This window comes from Miscanthus floridulus, chromosome 5, assembly GCF_019320115.1.
Source record: "Miscanthus floridulus cultivar M001 chromosome 5, ASM1932011v1, whole genome shotgun sequence".
Taxonomy (NCBI): domain Eukaryota; kingdom Viridiplantae; phylum Streptophyta; class Magnoliopsida; order Poales; family Poaceae; genus Miscanthus; species Miscanthus floridulus.
In genome coordinates this window covers 137019530-137030201 of record NC_089584.1, presented here as the reverse complement: position 1 = coordinate 137030201, position 10672 = coordinate 137019530, and the positions used below count along the sequence as shown (strand labels likewise).

Genomic DNA, 10672 nt, shown 5'->3' with positions numbered 1-10672 from the left:
CAGGCTTCCTGACGAAATATCTCAGAATCCTCCAGTTCCGTTCCTCTCATAGTTGTACTCTGAACCTTGTATGATTCTATCGCACTGGCCATCCTATCTAGTTGTGTTGGGGTTGTAAACACAACTATTATCTGTCTTTGTTTTTGAAGTGGATAATATTGTACTCTCTGTCTCTATTTTAAAATTCAGATCTTTTTTCTTTTTAATTAACGAATAGTGTAATTATATAAAGTATGTATACTATAAAAGTCGTTATATTAAATTTACTCAAACTTGTTGCCATAAATATATGCTGATAAGAATAACTAGTAGTCAAAATATGTGCCCTTACAAAACATACCATGTCAATTCCTACGTTTTATGTTTGAGAAGTGGGGAAGTAACACTAAAGTTGAGTAGAAACGCTCACTTATTATTAGCACACGATCACGATTGTTTGAGGGACTGTTATCCACGGCATACTCAACGGTGTTGGCGTTGAGCTTTGACTTTCCTTGTGTGGGAATTAAAGTCGTGACGATAAGGGGGTCACAGCAAACCGGCATCGTCGTGCCGTGGATACGTGCTCGTACCGTGTACAGTAGTACAGTGTATTCCGTACCTCTACACCGGATCCGGAATCAAGCCGAAGCTGCTGCACGGGGAAGCACGCCGCATGCACCTAATGTTTTACTATTTGACTTTTTTTCCTAACAAAATTTACGTTTGACCTGCTAAAAGACTGGCCCAAATCAATTAGTCAATAGTGTTTTCTCTCATAATAAACCAGCATCAGTCAACTGAAATCAGCCTAAAAAACCAACCAGCGAACAGGCCGTTAAACTCAACTTTAGACCCTGGGGATCAGCGCTATAAGTCTTGGCGCCGAGATAACACGTCTCGGCGCCACAGATCTGGGTTCCGAGGTGCCTGGCCGTGCACAGCAGGGAATCCTATGTGACGTTGACGTGGCCGGTACCTCGGCGCCAGAATACATGACGCCAAGATCAGCGCCGCAGATCTTGACGCCGAGCTCGGCGCCATGTATTATGACGCCGAGTATGCATTCAAAGCGTGCGCCAGTACATAGCCTGACTGCATGTCTCTATCCACTGCAACTGTTGGTAGCAAGAGTAGCAGAGCGTCCTATGCGAGCCTTTACTCTGTGCTGTCACCATCACACGCCCCGGTGCGGTCTGCTGCATGGCATGGTGCATACACATCACCGCATTGGGGCGTGTGATGGTGACAGCACATAGTAAAGGCTCGCCCAGGGCGTTCTGCTACTCCTGCTACAAACGGCTGCCGTGGACGGAGACATGCTGTCGGGTTCATAAAACCCAGGATCCTTCGGGGACCGGCGTTCACGCCAAGGCTCGGCCCAAGAGTCTAAAATGACAGGCCAGAAGGGCGGCCCAGTCACCGACTGGAAGGTCTGGCCGAACAGGAACAACGTCCGCTCGTCGGCTACTTCGGCCCACCTCTCCGACCGGAGCGTTCGCTTCGACTCCAGCCACCTTCGGTCGGCCTCTCCGATCAAAAGGCCTGGTCCAAAACACTACTTCTGACTCTAACCCCACGTCTCCGACCCGGGTTCGCAGGAACCCTGCTCACCGCTCTTCTCTGGCCGACACACTCAGAGCCGACTGGAGCCATCCGACCGGGGATGCCCGCTCGGTGGGAACCAGAAGACGTGCGGAGAAAAGTAAGGCAAAGCTCACAAGTTAAAACCACAGTACCAGGGACCATATCCTGCACAAAACAGTACTCTGCAGCCACCCTGACACAAACAGTATTATAGGCGCCGACATCTCCCTCTACAGTATTGTAGGGGCCGCTAAAACTCCCATACGGTAAGGCCCCCCATGTGCCTCTGGACATCGATAGCGGTATGGGCGTCATGATTTATCGTACCGGGTGAACATAGCGAGACTCCTCACATGCCTCTAGGCATCAAACAATATTTGCAGGTACCGACGTCTACCATCTTTGAAAAAGACAGCACGACCTACCGTATGTATCTGACATTCTACAGTGTTGTAGGCGCCTACCACTATCTTGTACCCGTCGACGTGGGCAACAAGGCTCGATAGGCGTGAACAACAAGACTCGGTAGCATACGTATTATCATCCTCTCACTTGTAAAGCCATCTCCTTTATCTATAAAATAAGGCGCGCCCCCTTCAATAAAGGGAGAGCCCTTCTTAAAGATAACAAGCACCGATCAAGTTCACTAGCTCACGACCACAGAACCACCGGATTCGGACTCTAAGCACACACTTGAACACTTACTTATAGCACAGCTCCCGTCGCTCCCGGCCCTTTCGACCAGAGCCGACCGGACCTCCTGTACACATCTTCTTCCTCTTCTCATTTGTAACCCACAGCAAACTTCGAGCACCTGGGCTTAGGAATAAAGTCACTAACCGATCCAAACCAAACGTAGGGCACGTTGTCTGAACCAGTATAAATCATGTGTCATTGAGTGCTAGGCCATATCCGATCACAACGTACGATAAAACTACAAATATTCACTAGTTGGTCACTTTCTGCACCGACACATGCAATCAGGCAAGTAGTGGCGCACGCTTTGAATGCATGCTCGACGATAGAATACATGACGCCGAGTTCGACGTCAAGATCTACGGCGCCATGTATTTTGGCGCCAAGATGCCGGCCACGTCAATGTCACCTAGGATTCCTTGCTGTGCACGGTCAAACACCTCGGAGTCAAGATCTGTGTCGTTGAGACGTGTTACCTCGGCGTCGGGACTCATGGCGCTGATCCTTAGGGTTTAAAGATGAGTTTAAGGGCCTCTTTGCCAGAGCTCCGGCGGCTCCGACTCCTGCACCTGTCGGCCGCTCTTGGGCCGATAGGTGCTAGGCGGAGCTAGAGCCGTGGAGCCCGAAAAATAAGCGTCTCCGACTGTCTCTGTCTGTGAAAGAGAAAAAGAGAATGAAAGAAAAATAGCTTTGATAAACAGTAGCCCCTGTTGAGCCATGGTCGGCCGACACGTACGGAGAGCCGGAAGCCGAAGCCATCGAGGCCACATGCACAACGCTGCTCTGTAGTATTGTACGTACAGTACTCTAGTGCAGAGCAGAGGCAGAGCAATGGAGCTACTAGTAGCGCGTGTCTCATCAGTGCTCAGGTACTCCGCACCGTCTGGCACGCGGCACATGCCCGGGGAACACGCGCGCCACGGCCTCACGTCCACCAATAAATGGTTTGTCAGCTTCCCAATGCCACCGACACTGCTGTCCACTCCCTCTCGAGTCTGGATCCTCTTTGGTCTCGTTCGCTGATTTGAAATTTAATTAAATTTTATTTTTTATTTATATTTAATATTTTATATATGCATCTAAAAATTTAATGTGACGAAAAATTTTAAAAAATTTTACAAAATAAAGTTGAACGGTACCTAAAACAAGGCCCAAATCGGCAAATCCACGCTGCTCCGCCTCCGGACGTACAAAACAAAACGCTTTTACCACTGGGTGGCGTGGGCGTTGGAGAGCGGAGTGGAGGCCAGCTGCTCGCCGCGGATGAAACCAGATGTCCGTCCGTCGGTTTGCGTGCTAGGCCACTGTGCCGCTGCCGCTGCCGCTGCCGCTTGACAGAGAAGCAAGCATTCCCCTTTCTGATCTCTCTCTGTGCGTAGTACACGTTGCTGTCGGCAGCCTCACCAATCTCGGCGCCAGATTGGACGGCGAGTGGACCAGTGGTCGCCGGTTCTTCTTCCTGCTGCTCCGGCTGCTTTCACTCCTCTCTACCCAGTGCGGAATACTGTTTGTTAAAAAAAGTACAGCTTATAATCCAATCGAACGTGACGATAATTTCGTTCAGTGCCTCGTGTCCGGATGCGCCAGGGCCGCCTGGTCGACAGATTTTTGCCCTGAGCTGTCACTGCTTCTACTGAAAGCTTTTTCCCAGAATAAAGGCTCTCTGTCTCTGTGAGAGGAGGAGGCGGCGGCGGCGGCGGCGGCGGACAAGGAGAGAGAGAGTGAGAGGAGGGAGGGAGATGAAGACCCGGAGCTCAGCGAGGGGGGAGCCGAGGCGGCTCGGGAATGCGGCTCTCCTGGCGCTCATGCTCTGCTCCGTCGTCGCGCTCTCCCTCATCCGGGGGAGGTTCGCCCCAATTGGTAGGGTACCCTCCTCCTCCTCTTATCTCGGCTGCATCTCTACTCTGCACGGTCGGATTCCTGGCTGTTGTGAGCTGATTTGGGAGGCCCTGCTTGTCCTGCTGCCTGCCTGACTGCAGTTACCTCCGCAGGAGACGCCATCAAATCCGAGGACGACGCTGCTGCGGCGGCGGTGGCGGTCAGCAAGGCTGCTGTCAACTTTGACACCGGCGACGGCGCCGACGATGCCGCCGCCGAAGCTGCTGCTGGTAGGTCACCTCTGCCGTTTCTTTTTCTCCTCGCTTTGGATAAGATTAGTTAGGATTTGGAGCTGGTAGGTTACTTTTTGTTTGTGCAGATCTGCTCACCTGCTCCTTCCTGCTTAGCTCTACCTTCCATTTCTTTAGATTCAACTTGATTTTTCCAGAAGAATCGTGCTACATATAGTGCGGCATTCCGCTACATGATTGGGGATCAGATCTGACCCTTAATTGGGATTTCGCCGACCCTGCAGAGGAGAAACAGGAGGAGGTCCAGCCGAAGCCAGCCGACGGTTCCGACTCCGGCGGCGGCGGCGCAGCCAAGCCGGTGTGCTACGAGACGAGCCGCCGCTCCGACACCTGCGAGGCGGCTGGCGACGTGCGCGTCGTGGGGAGCACCCAGACGGTGTACGTCGACTCGCTGGACCGGGAGTGGAAGACCAAGCCGTACTGCCGGAAGCATGACAACTTCGCGCTCGCCCACGTCAAGGAGTGGTCCCTCAAGCCGCTCCCCTCTGGCTCCGGCTCCGGCGCGGCGCCGCAGTGCACGGTCAATAGCTCGGCCACTGCGTTCGTGTTGTCCACGGGTGGCTTCACGGGCAACCCGTTCCACGACTACACGGACGTGCTCATCCCGGCTTTCATCACGGCGCACCCGCTCCGCGGCGAGGTCCAGTTCCTGGTCAGCAGCTACAAGTCGTGGTGGATGAACCGCTACATCCAGATCTTCCAGCAGATGAGCCGGCACGAGGTGGTGGACATCGACGCAGACGACGAGGTCCGCTGCCACCGCAGCGTGGTGGCGGGGCCGACGTTCCACCGGGAGCTCGGCGTGGACGCGTCCAAGTCCCCCTCGGGGTACTCCACGGCCGACTTCCGCAAGATGCTGCGCGACGCGTTCGGGCTGGAGCGCGCCACGGCCACGCCCAGCGGGGACCGGTGGGACATCCGTCGCCGCCCGCGGCTGCTCATCATCTCGCGCCGCCCGTCCCGTGGGCGCGCCTTCATGAACGAGCGCGCCATGGCGGACATGGCGGCCAGCCTGGGGTTCGACGTGCGGATCGGGGAGCCCGACACCAGCACCGACACGTCCAAGTTCGCGCGGCTGGTGAACTCGTGCGACGTGATGGTGGGCGTCCACGGCGCCGGGCTCACCAACATGGTGTTCCTGCCGGCCGGCGCCGTGGTGGTGCAGGTGGTGCCGTACGGGCGGCTGGAGTGGCTGGCCCGGAACACGTTCGCGGAGCCGTCGGCGGGGATGGAGGTCCACTACCTGGAGTACGTGGTGCAGCTGGACGAGACGACGCTGAGCGAGCAGTACCCGAGCGATCACCCGGTGCTGAGGGACCCCATGGCCATCCACAAGCAGGGGTGGAACGCGCTCAAGACCACGTACCTGGACAAGCAGAACGTGCGGCCGCACCTGGGCCGCCTCAAGAACACCTTCCTCCAGGCGCTCAAGATGCTGCCGCACGGCCGGGACGATTGATAAATCAATCAAATTTAGTTGATTGACCTGGACCTCAGCCTCGGTTATTTATTAGAGGGTAATTGTATAGGTTAATGGTAATTACTACTTTTTTGGCTTATTTATTTTTTTCTCTTTATTTGTTTGTACGAGTAAGAGGTTGCACTAGTAAGGGGTATGCGGTTCCTATAGGAAAATTTTAGTCCCTGTCCTATTGGATGTTTGACACATGCATGAAGTATTAAATATAGACGAAAAAAATAACTAATTGCACAGATTGTGGTTAATTTATGAGACGAATTTTTTAAGCCTAATTAGTCCATGATTTGATAATGTGGTGCTACACTAAATATGTGCTAATAACGGATTAATTAGGCTTAATAAATTCGTCTTGTAAATTAGTCTATATCTATGTAATTAGTTTTATAATTACCTTATATTTAGCTTTCATAAATAGCATCTGAACATCTACGTGGACTAAAATTTAGTCCATGAAACCAAGCACTCCCTAAACAGCAGCCAGCAAGTAGTAGTGCTGCTGTGAATGGATGCACAGTCCTCAGGGACCGGAACCTGTAGTGTTTAACTGTTTATATTTTGTCGTTATATATGTTGCTTTGATAGTATGAAACGTGATTGCAATTATGTGCTTTGACTTATTAGTTTTGTGCCATTCAAGTTTTATGTAAAGCAATGATATTCAGTGGTTCTACATGCCGGATTAGAGGAGAAATTGCAAGTAGAATTTAAAAAGTAAAACAAAGGAGAAAATAGGATAAAAAAGCAAAGTTGTATTGATAGGCTTGATTAATTTACCCTCAAATGGCTATGGCACTTTATGGCCCTGTTCACTTCGCTGAAAAAACAAGCAAAAACACGGTTTCCGACTGATTTGTTGAGAGAAAAACACTGTTCTAGCTAAAAAAAAACTGAAAAGTACGGATTATAAGATAAGCGACCAGAGTCTTACGTTCATATATATATATATATATATATATATATATATATATATATATATATATATATATATATATAGAGAGAGAGAGAGAGAGAGAGAGAGAGAGAGAGAGAGAGAGAGAGAGAGAGAGAGAGGTCTTGCCCGGTTGTCGCGATAGGAGCTGAAATTCTGGTAAGTCCCATGCCAAAAATCTAGTTTATACTCAGATTATGCTAACAAAAGTTTCCTTGGGCGTGGATCTTCAAACCGTCTTAACTTAACCTAGACTCTAAACTAGGAGTTTCATATTTACATTTTTTATCGTTTCAACAGGAGCTACATAACAGTAAAGCTCGATTTGCAGTTTGATAGTTGCCTCCTGATGCTTGCCAATTGTAATTGTCAACGTATTAAATCACATAAAACTCAAAAGATTGTTGTTGACCGATGATCATAGAAACCGTCATAGCAATTTGATAGGAGAAATTGCATTTTTTTTTGGACATGTGCAATTTTTTTATAGTACATTTTTACTCAAAAGAATGTTGCATGTGCACAAGCCTTCGACAGTCTAGAGCCCTTTCAGGGAAAACTGTGACGAAATCATAGAAAATGAGGTACTTTGAGCCCTCCGATGTCCGATCTCCTATCATGTGCGTCAAAACAACAACAATTAGGTGTTTAGATGAAAATTGTTCAACGATGATCCACGAAGGAATCGTTTTACAGAAGCTCGGGTCGTTGCCACACAAAATCGAAGGAGAAAAGTGAGAGAAAGGGGAGGGTTCAGTCAGCATTGTTGCTCTGCTTTGCCCGGCCGACCGGCGTCAGGTTTTGGCCACCTCGTGTCGCCGTCGTCGACGCGTCTCGCGCTCTCGGCTTGCCACCTCGCGACTTGCACGGTATCTGCCTCGGTGGACGGTGGGGACTGGGGAGAGCCGAACTCGTCCACCTCGTTGCCGTCGCCTCTCTCATTCTCTCCATCCCTCTGTTTTATTTTCCCAGTTGGGCTACTGGGTTTTCACAGTTGGGCTTCAGGACTCGGACGTTCCGGCCCAGGAAGCGAAACTCGGTCATCTTTGGGCCCGACTGGGTTAATGTACGGAGTGGTGGGTGATCGCTGTCAGAGCCCAAAAGATGGAAGAGACCGTAAGACCGACTCCAACCATGAGACCCAAATACAACACCTATATCTCAGTTTGGGTCCGGCACAGGGGAAAAAAGTCACCACCCAAAAGTGAGCCTCTCCAACATACCGCAAACGCAAAAGCCCCCAAATCCGCCGGAGGTCGCCGCCTCGTCCGTCCAGGACCGCGCCAAGGACATCCTCGTCGTCGTCTCCGGCCTCCTCTTCGGCCTCGGATGCGGAGCCCTCACCGCGGCGTCCATGTACCTCGTCTGGTCGCTCCTCGCCTCCACGCGCGCTCCTCCTCCAACACCGGCGACGGGCGCGGGCGAGCTCCGCCCCGGCGCGGAGGACCCCGGATCCCCGCTCCCCGACGGTCGCACCCCACTCCCCGCCTCGCCGTGCGCTCCTCCTCCAACATCGGCGGCGGGCGCGGGCGAGCTCCGCCTCGGCCACGGCGCGGGCGAGCTCGGGCGAGCTCCGCCTCTGCGCTGGCGAGCTCGGCGATTTGCGTAGCGAGGAGAGAGGGGACGCTTTTTTTCCTAGCGTTTAGGCGAGCAGGCAAAATACGTCGGGTGTATGGGTCTGCTGTTGAACAATGTTTTTGAAAAGACAAAGAACTGTGCGGGACACACAAAAAAAAAAGTGTGGGCCTCCTCGTTGGAGACAGTCTAACGACCACCACTACCCTATCAACCGGTGGTATCAACCATCATATATTATTATATCACTCCAATGCCCGTTGTCAGCATGCCAGTGGCTGGCTCTCAGGTTTTTGGTCAGCCAATTCGTGAACCTGTCGATCAACGTGCCGATCCTGCGTCGCTCCTTCTTCGATGATAAGGAGTACTCCGCAGTAGTATAGTATACTGTACGTACCCCACTTCTCCAAGAACAGACTAGGGTGTCATGTTTAGTTCCTTCCTCTAAAATTTATTCCATATCCCATCGAATATTTAGATATATATATATATATATAGAATATTAAATATAGACTAAAAAATAACTAATTACACAGTTTACGATTAATTTACGAGACGAATCTTTTAAGCATAATTAGTCCATGATTTAACAATGTGGTGCTACAATACATGCATATGCTAATGATGGATTAATTAAGCTTAATAAATTCGTCTCGCGGATTACTAACGGATTTTGTCATTTATTTTTTATTAGCATCCGAACGCCCCATGCGACATCCTCATATGATATCTGATTAACACTTTACATATTGAATTTAAACAAGGCCTAGCTCGAAAAGATCACATCAACAACTATGTTATTTGGAAATTTGTGCTCAGCGACCATCGTGTTGCAATTATTCCAGCTCCCCACATTCTCTACTTGACGACAAATAGAAAGGCAATGCAGCAACCTATCAGCACTTGGCGACAACAGGTGATATTGGAGTCCCTAATAACCACTGGAACTCATCCCATATAATCTCCTGTTCCTCGTCCTCCAACAGTGGAAATCAGCAGTAAGATCAGCTCTATCAACAAAATTGAAGATGAGCAGTAAGATCAGACCTATCGACAAAATTGAAAATCAGTACCCGATAATTGATTTTGCGGCTATGTCGTGCTTTATCACCTATCAGTGCTATTAAGGTGAGGATGCTCTGCCCGGTCCCGGTGACAATTCAACAAAACACAGAGACAGACATCACCACTTTAACAAATCACATCAGATGATCTCAACCATGCACGCGGGTAGCAACATGCCACACGTCAATCAGCACTGAGCAACCATAATGTTGCCACAAACCAATCCATAGCAATTAAAATATTCACTATAGGCTGACTAAAATATTGTAGGAGTGGTCCATATAGCAGTTTATAGCTAAGAGCATCTCCAAGACTCTTCGTGTCTTTTCTAACTGTTAGAAATAGATATTTTGATAAAAAACTAACCTCCAACAGCTTTTCTAAATGGTCATCCAAATATAGTCATCTTCTATTTCGGATTTTTCGTTAGCCAAAAATAGAAGACGAGAATGACTCTCTAGAATATGCATGAGATATAGAAAAACTGTTAAGACTGAAAAGATATAGAAAACGATTTTTATGCAAATAGCTCTTCAAATGATGATTTAGAGAGTGAGATTTAGAAATGTTCTTGGATATGCTCTAAAGTTGCCTGTAATGCTACCATAAGTAATAAACAAATATTACTCCTTCTCCCTCCTCCATTTGTCACGTTCTCGGTCTCCTCCGTCTCTCTCGCTTCTCTCGTATCCGGACGCCATGGGAGTTGGGAGGTTGTCCGTGCGCCCAACGAGGCCACCGTCCTGGGCGTCCGCGCGCCCCAGCAAGATCATCGCTGCGGGCATCCGCACGCCCAGCAAGGCCGCTGCCGGAGAAAGTTGCCGTCCCGGCGGTCTAGGCGCGCGTCCACGCTCCAGTGGAGGCAACGAGCGGAGGTGGCGATTTTTGGGGCGATTTGCTAGGGCAACGAGCGGAGGCGGCGATTTGCTGGAGGCCGGGATTTGCTGGGGCGATTTGCGTCGGAGGAAGCGGCACGGGTGTCGGAGGCAACGAGCGGAAGCGGCGGCATCGACGTTCGCGAGACGGGGAGAAGAGACGAGGATAGTTGGTTGTCCTTTTTTTACTGTGTTAGTGCGTCCTGTATTTTAGCCTATTTAGACTTATACATTGTGGCAACAACAATAGCTATAGCTCACTGACAAAAAATGTGTCCATATAAACTAACTACGGCCTGTTCGCTTGATCATAAACGATCATGGATTATAAATTAAAACAGTATTTTTTTCTCATATC

The 10672-nt window shown here is 50.1% G+C and overlaps 1 protein-coding gene across 2 annotated transcripts; it reads left to right on the top strand.

The window, feature by feature from the left end:
• Nucleotides 1-3768: 3768 nt before the first annotated feature.
• LOC136453771 (alpha-1,3-arabinosyltransferase XAT3-like) lies at nucleotides 3769-6102 on the top strand. Of its 2 annotated transcripts, none has more exons than XM_066454323.1 (3): nucleotides 3769-4122; nucleotides 4254-4370; nucleotides 4616-6102. In XM_066454323.1, the coding sequence occupies exons 1-3, from the start codon at nucleotides 4002-4004 to the stop codon at nucleotides 5848-5850; spliced, it is 1473 nt and encodes a 490-aa protein (XP_066310420.1). In that variant the 5' UTR covers nucleotides 3769-4001; the 3' UTR covers nucleotides 5851-6102. The 2 variants fall into 2 exon arrangements, with proteins under 2 accessions (XP_066310420.1, XP_066310419.1); XM_066454322.1 differs by having other exon boundaries at nucleotides 4242-4370.
• The last annotated feature ends 4570 nt before the right edge of the window (nucleotides 6103-10672 follow it).

Bases quoted from the DNA above. Each gene is read 5' to 3' on its own strand.
- LOC136453771 (XM_066454322.1), top strand. From the start codon at position 4,002: ATGAAGACCCGGAGCTCAGCGAGGGGGGAGCCGAGGCGGCTCGGGAAT. The intron at 4,123-4,241 runs GTAGGGTACCCT...GCCTGACTGCAG, and splicing joins GGGGAGGTTCGCCCCAATTG to TTACCTCCGCAGGAGACGCC. The intron at 4,371-4,615 runs GTAGGTCACCTC...CCGACCCTGCAG, and splicing joins CGCCGCCGAAGCTGCTGCTG to AGGAGAAACAGGAGGAGGTC.